Raw genomic sequence first — 14,763 nt, 5'->3', positions numbered from 1 at the left:
TTTTCACCACATATAGCAATCTTCATATCATATTCAATCACTCTGAGGTACATTGTCATACTGGAACACCTGATTCTGGTGCTTGTGTACAAAATAAATTGAGCGTTCGCGGCAGGGTAGGAGGGATTTGTGGTCATGAATGAATAACAAGGTCCTCGGGAAAAAAAATAACACACGTGCCTTTTTTCTCCCTGGAGAAATTGCAGGTTCGATTCCGCTGCTGCTACATCTAATCCTCAATCACAGCAAATGATTTCATTAGTTTGCATCGCTGATTCACCAACCCATATTCATGGGTGAATAGGGCAGCACAAAGGGAGCGGGGGCTAAGATTAGGCAGCAAAAATTGGTAGTGTACCAAAAAGAATGTGAGAACGCTGCTTTAGAGAAACAACCATGATTTTGGAAATGGCACAGAGGGGCCATGTGGAGTTCCACCAAAGCTTGGCGATGTGCTGGGGGTGGTGGTGGTGGTGGTGGTGGGGTTATGCTGAAGCAACTTACAAACCTGCTGGCTGCTTCACAACACATCTAGCTCGGGCCAACAGCAGAGCCGGGGCCAGGCCTGGCCTCAGGCAGAGGAAAGATTAATAACTTCTGCCAGACATTATGATTTTATATTAATTTCTTTTTTTTTAACCTCAAAATACACAGACTCATCCCCAACACTAGGTAGCCCTGACCTAGATTAGATTCAGTTAAAATAGAGCAGCCAATTCATACCAAGATATTAAAATGAAACAATAATACCTTGCAGGGTGAAAACAGACATGTCAAGTGCTTTTTTCGCTTCTTCCTCTGAGCTGATTTCTGAACACACTAGCTCGGAGCGTTTGGACACTGGCAGCCGTTGTGATCCTTCAACTGCCCTTCATTACTATTTCCTGTGTCGCTCTCAAACAGCTGCTTTATTCCCATGTTTAGATGGGTGACACGGGGAGACATACTTCCCCACATGGGCGAGTGAGTCACAGTTGTTTTTCTTTATAGCTTCTATCAAAAGACACACAAGTTTCAAAGCCTACTTATCTAATCCCCAGCTGATTCCTCTAAAAACACTGTCTCTATACTACATTACTCTACATATGAGGCTCCAGCAAACAGTCTGGGAGGATGGAAATAGCAGATCCCCTTGAAGAATAAACATGGCTGTCAGGTGAAAATCTTGTTACTCCAATTTATGTTATTTTCATCTTCTGTGAGTTGAGAAAATGCTTTTCATTTACATCATTTCAAAGCAGCATGGTCATCATTCAAAAACTGCTATCTCAATTTCATAAAAAAAAGGCAGTTTTTCTTGCATAAAAAGTCCAAGATGGGAGATTTAGCAAATATGTCAGGGCAGATGAAACAGACAGGACATCATGCAGATTGTGTCAGCTCTCCAACTGACAGTGACAGATTCAGCTGATACACTGTGCACCCACCCAACCCTGCTCTAAACCACTTATCTGTGATAATGGACCAGACTAAGTTCAGGCCAACTAATCAATCCCTGTCCAATGTCTATCTCTCCGTAAGCTATGACCTGTGCCTCCCTGTCCAACCCTCCTCCGACAGCGTCCAGCCCCAGCCATCAACCCGGCCTGGCAGCGTGGGAAACACACACACCCGAACACAAGCTGCTACCACACTGACAAACATCCACTAGCACTCAGGTACAATCATAAGGATGGGGGGCGACATGCCACAAGTCCCCCGAGAAACAGGTTCCCAGTCAGCATGAGTACCCCATAGGGTGCCTGTCTACTTGTCTTCCCCATGGCTAAAAGTCTGACTACATCATTCCCTCAGTGCATCAAAGTCTCCTCACATCTACACCTTTGTCTCACAGACTGGCTTCAAACTGTTCTCCAACTCCATGCCTTAATAAGGTCGTATTGTGAGGAAAAAAAGTGACTTTTTTCTGATGTGCGAGGCACAGCAGTCTGTCTGCTTTTGTGCAGTGCGAGGCTAGCAGGTACAGGAAGACCGAGGTTTCAACACTATACTGTGTGCAGACAATCTGTATTCCACAGGTGAAATTGTTTTATTGGTTTATTTTCTGTCACAGAGCTTTGTCCCATTCCCCCCTTCAGCCCCTGTGGATGGTGATCTAAAGAGTCCTGGCCAACGTCTATGTTTCAGATAGCTGTTTACTGCAGACAAGGTGTTAAATGTGGGAGAGGTGAAGAAAACACTGCTCTAGCCATTAGTAACGCCTGCTCCGTCTGTGAAGAAGACCATGAAAAGGTCATGCGTATCCAGATGAAAGCTACAAGCCATTATTGATTTCACTTATGTAATCTAATTTAAGAGTAATTCTGTAATGATAAGCTAATCATAGAGTTCTTGCTGTGTCCACTTCCCCTCACTCTGCCTTCTCTAATCCTATGTTTCAGTACTCATAGCAAGAATCATGCCTGGACAAAGTGCATTCATCTGTTGGGTTTGCATTTACTTTGAAAATTAAGCATTTTTGTTTACCACTAACATTGATTGTTTCCTCTGCTAAGGAGGTTAGGTGTTCAGTTCGGTTTGTCTGTTTGTTTGTCTTTGATCAGAGTCACGAGATGGATACACAACTTTTTTTTCACTTTTGTTAACACTGCATGATATTTGTTTTTGTTCTGCGCTTTCCAAAGTGCCTTTCGAGTTGCTATATTTTTTTTCTACAGCAATAATCTTGAAATCACATAATAATGTCTACTTTTGACAATTTATCCAAGCAACAATAAGAAAATTCATCATCGAACAACACAATCAACCCTAAAATGTAACAAAGTTGCAGTGTTCTAAGAAAGACTTTCCCCTTTATGTTGATGATAAAGACTGTTCTTATTTAATCAAAGCGTTGCCCCAATATCTTACAAGGCAGTTGATGAATATACAGTAATAATGTACATGTGTAACCCTCTGTGCTTGGACCAAGCTACTTGCAATCAACGACTAAACCGATATTTATTAATGGATGAAAAATAATAAATCTTCCTAGGTTACGGTACATGTATTCATTCTTTCAACAAAAATTGTACATCAAATTACTGAGCATAAAATTGGTAAGAACTGCCAGCTATATAAACTGGACTGGCGATCTGAGTGCAATAAAAGAGTGGAAAATCAATCGGTCAAACATGAGCTTAAAGATATTTTTAACAACGTAATGTCGTAGATTAAAAAAAAGAGATTTCTTACTTTTGCCAGGAGCAGTACATGAGTTCTCTTGTTGTTGTGAGCACGTCTGTGAATGTGCACACATGCAGCTGCGTGTCATGTCATGTGTATCGCTATACCTTATTACAGGGACTTCTGGGAACTGTAATGAGGGGACAGCGTGGTCACCGTGCACCCCTGTGCGTGAGTCCATGATAGCCTGTGAGGGTCAAGGGATTACAGACATGTCTTGTTAAATTAGGCTGCCGTGGCTGAGTGCTGTGACTGAGTTAGGGACTCAGCTGTCTGAGTGGAGCCCGGGTGTGTCTTGGTGATGAGCTACAGACAAACATGTAGAAGCATACCGCTGCTCCTCTCCCATGGGAATTTAGTGATACCTTCCTCCACTGTGCACTCAGGTTACTTGACCACTGTGAGTTTTTTTGGCAGTGCCACCAGTTTCTGAATGATTATATGATGGATCTTTTTCCACCTTTGATTTTTGGCCTGCAACAGCTAAATCTAGATGTAATCCACGTATGCCTGTATATTGTATGAATCCAGAGAAACCTGCAGCAATGCACTCAAAAGTGAAGAGACAAAAGTCAAACCAATGGTTGTAAAAGTTTTCCCTGCACTTTCATGCAAGCAATTTCGCTCAGAGGTACAGAAGCAGCAGTATGGGGAGTACTTTGTGGAGAACATGCAGTAAAAAGTGGGCAGTTGAGTCGGTACTGTGTCTTGCTAAAGGACACTTTGGCAGGAGAAATGGCTGCTGATGAAAACGTCTGTCAAAGATATTTAACCAATTACGGAACAGTCTCTTAAGCCCCGGGGGCACCGTGCTTTCAGTGCATCCACCATAGCTACAGTACTTACTTTTAGCAAGACCAAATAAACATACATTCAACATCTCAATCTCAGCACTGACCTTCAATGAGGACACATGTCTATGTCGATGACATAGCAGCTACAGTAGAAGAAGTAATGCACAAATCAAATATCAAGTGGCATATTTCCGTGTTTCCAGCACTTTTCGGATATTTCAGCTTGTGTACTGTATACTGCATTTGCTCAATGACTGACAGTCTAGCTTTGGGGCTATTATATATTTGACTGTTTTTAAACGGTCTGAGTGCTACACAATGCAACACACAAGCTGTGGTTAATGGAAGTCCTAGTTTTTTGTGTGAAAAAGGGCAAACATCCATTTGATCAGTCCAGGGAAAAGTCTTTCCACTGACTCACACACTTATTCACACTTACACTCACACATTAACAGTTGCACACAGTCAGGAAGAAAAAACAACACATGCTTTCTACACACATTAGCGGCATGAGCTTGGAAGACAAAGTGAGCTTGTTAGGACATGGTTGAGGACTCTGTAGAAAGCCAGTCGCTCACATACTGTTATGTCTCAATATTGAGATGGAGGGCAGCTCGCTAAACCCCCTCTCCCCCTGCTTCAGAAAACAGTATTATTACGATAAAGTGGTATAAAATAAGGATTGACGGGCCAAAAGGAGGTGAATTATTACCCCACAGGAAAAGTCTTTTTGGTTTCCTAAAATCTCTTCTCCATCTCTCATTAGGTTTTGAAAAGTTTATACACAGGATAAATAAGTACAATCTAATAGATACGTATAAGGATCAACAATATGTGATCCTGTATGAGATGGTACAAGGGTTAGCCTTTCTCGAAGCATGTTGTTTTTCCTAAAAATTTAGATAGTTTTTTTGAAACACACAAAAAGCATTTATACATGCAGGTATTAGTGCATAGGTTCCTGCAGAAAAAGAGTATTATTGTGTAGTCCACTGAACTGTCTTCCCAAACATCACCAGATGAATTTGGCATAGTTATAGAAATTAAGAAAATGACTGTCCTTTAAATGGAGATCTTTTTCACACCCTCCTAGTCCCTTGGTTAACTTATCATTTAAATATATCTTTATCTATGTACAGTATTTATGATTAAAGAAAGAGGACAAAGCATAAAACAAATATAGAGTATTCTAGAGCTCAGAGTTACCCGGTAAAATATATTTTAAATCACAGTAATTTTTTAAGATCTTGGTAAAATGAGAGGTGGAACACAGTGAAGTCTGAAGACAGAAAGAAAAGAATGTCACACATGGAGATAGTTTGTGTGTGTTTCAGTTTGGAGGAGCACAGGAGGGTGTGATCAATCCTCACAAATTGGAAGGGAGTTTCGAGCGGACAGTTTGAGGTTCTAGATCTGATGAGTAGGCAGCAGAGGCCCTCCGTAGAGGCAAGGCCGGGGAGGCCCCGGGGGACTGAGTCTGGTGATGGTGCCCCGGAGACATCTGGATGGGAGGAGTCATGCGCCCTGGCACTGAGCTACAGGGTTTGGGCACAAGAGTGGGTGAGGAAAAGGGTGAGGGGTAATATCCAGTTTCCACAGAGGATTGAGGAGTATGGTGGCCTAAGGCCTGGGCCACCTCCTGGGGCAAAGATGAGTGTGAGCTGGATAAAAGCTTTAGGTCCTCGGAAAAACGACCCAATGGAGAATCTCTCCCTGTCGTGTGTGGCTGGCTGGGAAGCTGCGAAGGAAGAGAAGACTGAGGCATGAGCAGAGAACTGTGGGATCCTGTGGCACTCGATGGGTCGCTGTAGTGGAAAGTCCTGCCTGCCACAGGGCTTTGAATAGTAGGACTGGGAGCCACTGGGGTAAGGCAGGGGGATGCATTTGCTGAACCATACTGGGCAAGGGAGGCCAGGGCAGACCTCTCCAGGGACATCTGGTGAGGCAGGAAGCCAGACTGGAGGCCTGCCAGGCTGAAATGGCTGAGGGAAGATGGGGAGCTCTCAGCAGGTTGCTGGCTGCTGTGCTGTCCTCTGCTAGAGGATGGGGAGCCATGTGGAGGGGAATGGAAGAGGTTTAAGCCACTGGTAGTCCTGCCTCCCCCAGCAAACTGCTGCAAAGGAGCAACTTGAGGAGGCTTGGGAGGTGGCTGGCTATGGTGAAGCTGACCGGGCATAGGGCTGGATGAGCCTGTAGATACAGGACTCTGACAACGGGAGGAACTAAGAAGTCCAGCTGTAAATCCAGCAGAAGTCCCTCCTGCAGGAGAAGCTGTAGACCCTCCTATGTGGCTCCCTATTGCCCCTCCTGATGCTCTGCCAGTATGTCCAATCACCCCTCCCCCTGACCCACTTGAACTTCCTCCTATATGGCTAGTTGTGGATCCACCAGAAACCCTTCCCAAAAATCTTTCAGAACTCCCTAGCTTAGAATCACCAGAAACACCTCCAAGTGGCCCCCCAGAGACCCCGCCAGTGAATCCACCGGAAGCCCTCCCTAATGATCCTCCAGTGGTTGTCACTACTGGTAATTCTCCAGAAGCCCCTCCTACTGATCCCCTGGAGACTCTTCCCATTGATGCTCTAATACTCCCTCCCATCGATCTCCTGTTTGCATCTCCTACTGACCCGCAGTTCATACCCCCCGCTGATCCACCTGATGCACCACCTGCTAACCTGCCACAAGTAGCACCCACTGATCCTTCAGATATCCCTCCCATTGATTCCCCTGAGATCTCTACTACTGATCCGCCAGTAGCTCCTCCCAACCCAAAGTGCACCCCAGGCAGTGGCCCTGTCGTTCCGGTTGTAAAGTCCTCTCCAGCCCAAGCAGAGTCTCCTCCTGTGGCTCCTTCTACGGACCCTCCGACTGCACCTGAAGACCACCCTGTAGCACCACCACAGGCTCCAACTGCCCCTCCACTTATCCCTGACCCTGTGCTTCCACCTGTAGATCCTTGGTGGAAGAGATTTGAGAGGGGTGGGGTGCTGGAGCGAAATGGCTGCTGATGCTGTGGTTGTGGGTGTAGCTGGGCCATACTAGATGAGGGTGAACCAGATGAAGAGTATGGTCCAAAAGGGAAGGACGAGGCCCCTCCACCACTGGACCCAGAGCCAGCCCCATTAGGTCCATGCTGGCCTCCGCTACCTGAGGCCTGTTGGCTAGAGCCAGTTGCCCCTGTACCTGATGTCATGTGCAGGGCCCGAAAAGAGGCCAGCAATGGCATGTCCACCGCACTGTGCAGTTTAGAGGGGGTGCTAGAAGAAGAGTCCTCAGCAGAGTCAGGTGCTGTGGATGGAGGAACAAATGTGTGGAACTTCTTAAACCGACTGGGAGGGTCCTTTAGGGACCCCAGAAGAGAAACAGGAGGCCTGAAAAGAGTTTGTGGAAGGTGGGGATGGTGTGTCAGGGCAATGGCTACTGATGTGGTGGCAGCTGCTGCCTGGAGAGGGGCCTGGATGAGGGGAGCCCAGATGACAGGGGTAGGTGAAGGAGGCGACTGGGGTGGGGCATTTTGCAAGAGGTGGGCACAGGTAGCCATGTCCCTGTCGTGCTGCACAATCTGCTGGATGATCTCATTCTCCTGGTAGTTGAGTCCACCAGAGCTGAGGTGATGTTGTACCTTGTGCTGCAGGATGGAGTTTTTCTTGCCTGTAAAAGCACACACAAACACAAAAACAGACACAAAGTGAGTAAATAAAAGGATACTAAGCATGAATCTTATAAACAGTTAGAACCAGGTTGACTGTGTGAATGTGTACTAGAGTAACCACCCTATTTTCCAACAACCATTTCCAATAGAAGAAGCTAGCAACAGAAACAGCTATGAAAGGAGAAAATAAAGAAAAAAATTGTGTACCTGAAAATCACAAGTGGGATAAAGGGAGGAAAAGAGATTTAAGAAAGAGACGGGGGGATGGAGCAGAAGGGGGGAAACAAAGCATAAAAGAGCACAGAATAAGAGAAACAACAAAACATAGGTGGGAGATAACTACCCAGAGACAGAAGCTCAGGATGACAGCCTAAGGTGTAGGCGGTGTATGTTTGACTAGCTCTTACTCTGATTCCCTAGGTAACAGGGACAAAACATAAAGCAAACAATGTACCACAAGATGCAGCTTCAGCCTGTGATGGAGTGTGAGCTGAACTGAGATAATGGGTCAAGCCAACAACTGTCTCTGTCCTTTTTTCTTTCCTGTTATTGGCTGTTAATATTAGTAGAAGGTGGGACTGGACAGCTTGGGGATATACAGAATATTGTCAAAACAATACAATTATGTCTATCGTATATATTTTTCTATATGTTTTGCATACATTGAGCATGAGCTATACTATGTGGTTATTGATCAACAGAAAACACCAGCATATTTCGTCCATCACCTAGCCCTAGGGATGGTGTTAGGCATGTTCACACTTGACAAGAGCTAGTTCAAAGTTCAGTTCACATTCACACAGTTTAAAATGAACTAGTTCACGTTCATAATTCACAATTAAAATTTGAACTAAGTTCATTGTTCCAAAATATGAACTAGTTCATGTTCTTTTCTTTCTGGCTTATTCTTCAACTTATCGTGTCAATTCAAGTTTGTTGCTGATGTGGCTGCAGAAATTACACAAATTTAATTCAATTTTGGCACCTATATGTTTTCCTTCACTTTCCACCCTAGGAACACATGTACTCTAAGTCCCTCTGCACGGAGCACAAGGTCAAAGGGACAAAGTTGGAGTTGCGTCACTATGACAGGCATACAAACTGCTGACCCTGTCTCCTAAAGAAATGAGTGCAACTCTGACCGCAAAGTCCATTAGTCATTGTTGAATGGTCGCACTAGAGATGACAGGGTTAATTCACATGACTGCTATTTTCAATTTGGTGCTAACAAAAGGCTGTGAAATCCGAAGATATTGTAAATGCAATTAAGCCCGGATCAATCTCTCCATTTCCCGGTATGACTGGTGGCAGATTAGTAGCGATGGTACATTGAGGTATTGTATCTACATCCATTTTGACCCTGGCACCACCTGACCCTTTATCATCTGCACAACTCCAATCAGATTGTGCAAAGTCCATCAAGACAGTAATTAATTTGTGGATCATTGCTGTGTGAGTGACTTCATTAGGGAAGGAGGGTGTACATGAGCATAAAGCCCAGGAGAAAGGACGTACGCAGGAGACCATCGCAGAGAAACATCACTATCAGCCCACCACATCTTTTCAAAGCAGCCATTTTCTACAAAGAGACCCCCTAAAGCAATTTCTCTATCTTCCATTCTAAACATAGCTGAGGATAAAACAGAGCATGCAGCGATGGCTGAGTGATGATACAGGCGTGCCTTTCATTGTGAATTTTTCATCTACTCAGGCTGAGCCTGGGAACGGTGATGGATATGGAAAGAATATCAATTGTATGTGTAAGAGAAGTCACGCAGGGATTTCAAAACCCGAGCTCTATCTGCATGTTTATATGCAGATGACTTTGAAAGTAATTTCAGTCATTGAGCATCAGTGTGGACATTTCTTACATCCTTGAGAGCTCTGGCTCTGGTTTTGAATATTTTAGTTTCTGCTATCAAAGTCTGTGTGACATGCTAAACATTCACACTCATGAGTAAATAAAAGTTAGACAGAGACACATCCTCTCCCAACATAGTGACTCATGGATATGCTGAGTGGGTAGAATAAGATTAATCACAAGTATAATTCGCAAATATTAAAAATGTACATTGAAGGGCTGGTATTTAAAGTTTGCAAAGTGCAGTTGGTGGCATCTTGTTTACCTGAAAAACTTCAAGATTTACCTGTCACCCACACAAACAATAATTCTTCTTTTGTGGCTCTAACATATCGTTTTCTCAAATTTGGTTTCCCTGCTTTGAACATGCTGTCCCCTTCAGTCAGATGTTGAAACCCCCCTGTACACCCCACCAGCATCCTGCACTTCCTGCTCAAGTCCTGTTTTGCTCATGATAGTAGCGCACAGTATGTCTAGTATTTTTTTGTCTCAAAAATGTCTTGTGCACTGTTGCCCATAAAGTTGGAATTACATTGTTTTCAGACACAATCCACTGTCCTCCATTTTCATTTTGAATGTTTGGAATGGATTGATTAATAAAGTTTTGAGAAGATATACACACAATCATTTCATGGAAGGAGGTAAAAAATATTTTATTCCAACTTTATAAGCAACAGTGTATACTGGATGTAATTTTTTTTGCCTCTGTTATTTATTAATTAATTTATTCTTATAGTTTTATTGTTGATACTACCCTCTTGTCTTAGCATTATTACAAGCTCTTTACCTCATTTTACATAATGATTTATATTATTTAATTCATCCAGACATGTAAATGTTTATGTACAACCCTGATTCCAAATGAGTTGGGAAGCAGTGTAAAATGTAAAAAAAACAACAACAAAAACCCCATAATGGATCAAATTTTGATTTCAAAATGCATATAAAAAAAGTGTATCAGTTTGAACATTTAGTATATTGTATTTGTACAGTTTTCAATTGAATATCAGTCACAAATGATTAGCAAATTATTGTACAGTACTGCTATGTTGTTGTTTCTGGTGTTGAACATTTCACCAATAAATCATATTTACTATAAAAAGTTTTCACTCTGACGGTTTACATTGTTATTTTCTTACCAATGCGGTCCAGCCTGTCCAGGGCCACAGTCTCAAAGGCCCTCCTCATCATAGGATACTCCTCCAGCACCTCATTGAAGTTGTCCACGGACAGCGAGTATAGGCGACAGTACGTGTCCGCTCGGACACTGGCTGTCCTCCTGCCCCGCGTCAGCAAACATATCTCTGCAACAGAACAAAGCAGACAACAAACAGTAATGTAGTGTAGCTCACTTGTCTTGGAGTTTAACTGACATTTAAAACAGGTATAGCAGTTTTACAGATTTCTCTATCCGTAATTAAACCATACTTCTTTCAATATGACCTCAAGACTAAGATTTTAAGGCATTTTTATTTATTTCCTGCATATACTGTATGCTGAGTGACACACAAAACACTTTCTTGGCAAAATGTGAACTCGAGACTTTTTGTATAATTTTTTTAGCATTAAATACTGAAACTTCTCTGTAATCCATCGATGCAGCACTTAATGCCATCTTCAGAGCGGAGAGGTCTGCCAGCCCTCATCTGCCATGCCCGCTCAGGAAAATAATGTTCCATTAAACAAGCTGCACTGCTGCGGAGCTCTGGCACAGAGACGCTGTGTGTGGGTGCAAGTTGTGTGTCTGTATTGTATGTAGATGCTGCTTGTGCATGCATGCACTATCCAAGTGGGATGTGTCTGTGTGAGAGCCAGTGTCTGTGGTGTGTGTGTGTGTGTGTGTGTGTGTGTATAGAAATGTATTACAAAGTACTATATCTGTGTGTGTGCATGCCAGTGTTTTATTCATGAGAGCAGGGCACTATGGGAAAGTAAAATTGGTTCAAATACAAGCTTTATATTCTATATATAAATGAATAAACTAATATGAATGATCTGTATGCAACTATAAAACACTATATACTGTATGTATGTGTGTTTTTTTATGGACAGAGGTTCGGTGACTTGATGTACTTAGTGTTAATGTGCCATGTGTTTGTACACATTCCCTAATGTCTTTTCTCTTTAGCTTTCATCTCGTCTTCTGCCCTCCCTTCCTGTGTTTTCTATCACACTCCCTCTTTCTCAGAAACCCATTTCCAGCTCATCTACACACACATGCTCCCAATTCTCTCACAGAATGCACTTCCCTATTCCCTCCCCTGTAGTATACATCAAATCAAATTTTTAAAGAATTCTTCATTCCACTTATCTCCAGAAATCTCATGCATAGTTTGACTCTCCACCATAACTGTCTTTTTTCTCCCATTGTCCCATTTCTCCTTTTGGATATTGCATATCTATAAAATATTGGTGTTTGTGGGTTTTTTATTTACATTTCTCTGACCTGCAGACACACACACAGCAAAAGCCTCCTCATACAGTATGGGGCGATGTCTGCTTTAATAAAAAACACGAGTTGACCTCATTCTTTGAGTATGCTTTTATATGTGGGTATGATGACATTAAGCTGTGTGTAGGTGCATGGCAAAAAATTATGCTGTCAATTATGCCTACACAGCAGTCTGGAAGTTTTTAAACAATATATTTATATATAAACTCTAAGCATGATATTCACCCTTCCTGAAAGATCATGAAACCATAAAGCTTTGCTTATTTATTTATCAGCCTATTTTAGCTGATATTGGCCTATAACAGAGCAATCACAGATATCCGTATCTGCGTATATGTTTGTATGTGCTGATATGGACATAATGCAATGAAGAAAATGATGCCATTGCATTAGGATTTTTTAATATATCTAAATATAAAGATAACTTCAACATTAGTGAAAATTAAGCTATTTAGAATAGAATATAGAAGAGAACATGCAACAAGTTTGGTTCCAATTCTTGTCTCACACTTCTTTATTTATATATTATGTCATCACGGACATTGTTAAACTGCAAAATAACTAGTTGATACATCAACATCAGATTTTTTTACTCTCAAATATTGGTATCGGTTCGAAAAATCAAGTATTGGACTGTCACAGTTTATTGACTTTTACTGCACAACCTATGAATCCTTGTGAAACTGAGATAAAAATGTCAACAAAACTGTAGAAGTTTGTGTGCTTACTTTGCAGCAGTTTTTGCAAGATTTGCTCAAAGTAACCAGTTGCAAACTTGATAATGTTCCCGCTCACAATTATGAACTGAAGATGGAAACATTTCTGTAAAGGATAGCCGCACCAGGCAGCTGCATAAGGAGATAATTAACTGAGAGGGAAAGCCTTTCACATAATTAGCCACAGCATGCTAGCTGTTGTCGATGACAGATGCTGGTGAGCAGCAGATATTTAATCTTCACTCTGCTTTCACTGAAACAATCAGAACAAAACAAGAATGTGTACAATTTGCACAGGTAGAAAAAAATGTAAAAGACAAGTAAAAAGATGATTTTGGATGGATCTTTAAGGGGGTGCCAGGTGCAGTGCTGTGCATGGTTCAACTACTCTGAGAAGGCTGATGTCACAATATGCCGTCAGTGTTGACTCCAAATTTGCAGTGTGCTGCTCGATTGCCAATGACATTCCCCCGACTGCACTTCTCCTCCCATTGGCAACACACCAAAATATGCTCCATAAATGGAAAAAACAACATGAAAATGCCACCTCAACACAAATAGACCACATGATGTGAATTATCTGGCAAACAATGAACACAGAAATTGGACCTCATTTAACAGCTAGAAAACATTTCCATTGGCATTTTTTTTTTTTACAAGTGAGGAGGAACTGCAAAAACACCTCTCAATATGATAAATAAACCAACAATAAACCCAGTGAAAACATGTTAATATGACACAGTTCACATATGTAGCAGTCAGTGCACAGTGATTGTAATGGATAAGACTGTACTATAGGACTTAGGACTTTGTATTTTCTGGTCACTGAGTGTAAAGTGGTTATGATTGTGTGTGATGGTTTGAAAAATGAAATAGGGCAACGGATAAAGGAAGAATGCATGATTTGACAGGACAGCGAATGAGGAATATGTTCTCTGTATGAAGCATAAAAACAACCTCATGTGCAGTGCATTACGGTTTGTGTGTGTGAGAGAGAGCACGGGTGAATGGACAATGGCCAAGTTAACGAGAGAGCTGTGTGAATGTGAGAGTAAAAATACCATGCTCTTCTGTCTGTGTGTGTACACTGTGTGTTTGCACTTGTGTATGTGTGTACTGTACTAGTGGGGCAGTCCTGGCTGTAGCTGTGCTGGGGGTCCATTTCCCGCAGCACTGCTCCAGTAATCCCCTCTGGAGAGGAGCATCACAGCTCTGTATTAAATCCTCTTGTCCCGTGGCTTTCTAGATGGGGCCAATACTGCCAAGATGAGGCGGTGAGCTGCAGTGAGCCCTTTGGCCTCATCTAACTGTCTTTTCAGAGAGCAAGTGAAGCCCAGACACTTAGTGGTGCCATCTGAACTACAAGTACAGGAAAAAAAAATCCATGGCAGGGTCCGGGTCTGGTGCAACCCGCTCTGAGCTGAACAATAAGAGATTAGTGGATATGTCTCAGTGCTGAGAGGCTAAATGCAGGCAGCTGCACTGAAGCGGAATAATGTCCTAAATATCAGGACTTTTAATAAAAATAACATTGAAAAATAAAAAAATCAATAAAAAAAATAGGAGATTGGTATAATGTGGTGTAAAATATAAAGTGATGGCAAATGTTTTTTTTGCTTAAAGTAGAATATAAGAATATGAGAAAGAATATATGATGGTTAAAATAAGAAAAAGAAGAAAAATTAATTTATGGAGAAAAATAGAAAATTGGAAATAACTCAAACCTACTGAACAGTAAAAATTAAATTAAATATATATAAATAAATAATCACATCTGCTATTTTTTAATTTTGGTATTTAATTTCCCATAGTTTTTCTATTTCCTTCCAAATTACCATTTTTGTGTGAAATCAATCACATTTATTTCCCATTGTGTAAAAATTACCAATACATTGTCAAATAATGAATTAATGGTTTTAACTTTTATTCATTTTATTAAATGTTATTTCACCATTCTTGCTTTTGCAGTTGTAATAAATGTAAAAGTAATTTCATAAAATAAATATCATAAGCCTCTGCCCCATGGCACTTTTATTTCATGTCATTTTTCATAACAGCAGTGTTGTCACCACCCCTTAATCCAGCCAATCACACTGCACTCTTCAACTCTGGCTGGCTTTTGA

The 14,763-nt window shown here is 41.9% G+C and overlaps 1 protein-coding gene across 1 annotated transcript in view; it reads right to left on the bottom strand.

The window, feature by feature from the left end:
* Positions 1–1,815: 1,815 nt before the first annotated feature.
* hcn4 (hyperpolarization activated cyclic nucleotide-gated potassium channel 4) overlaps positions 1,816–14,763 on the bottom strand; it is a 78,967-nt gene continuing 66,019 nt past the window's right edge. Inside the window, exons 7-8 of the mRNA XM_059358685.1 lie at positions 10,612–10,776; positions 1,816–7,610 (exon numbers count right to left, since the gene is read on the bottom strand). Of these exons, the coding sequence (XP_059214668.1) occupies positions 5,326–7,610; positions 10,612–10,776 (2,450 nt within the window). The 3' untranslated portion in view covers positions 1,816–5,325. The remainder of the gene's footprint in view (positions 7,611–10,611; positions 10,777–14,763) is intronic.

The sequence above is a fragment of the Centropristis striata genome, chromosome 2, assembly GCF_030273125.1.
Source record: "Centropristis striata isolate RG_2023a ecotype Rhode Island chromosome 2, C.striata_1.0, whole genome shotgun sequence".
NCBI lineage: Eukaryota > Metazoa > Chordata > Actinopteri > Perciformes > Serranidae > Centropristis > Centropristis striata.
The sequence above is the reverse complement of the archived record's forward strand: the minus strand, read 5'-3'. Positions and strand labels throughout refer to the sequence as shown.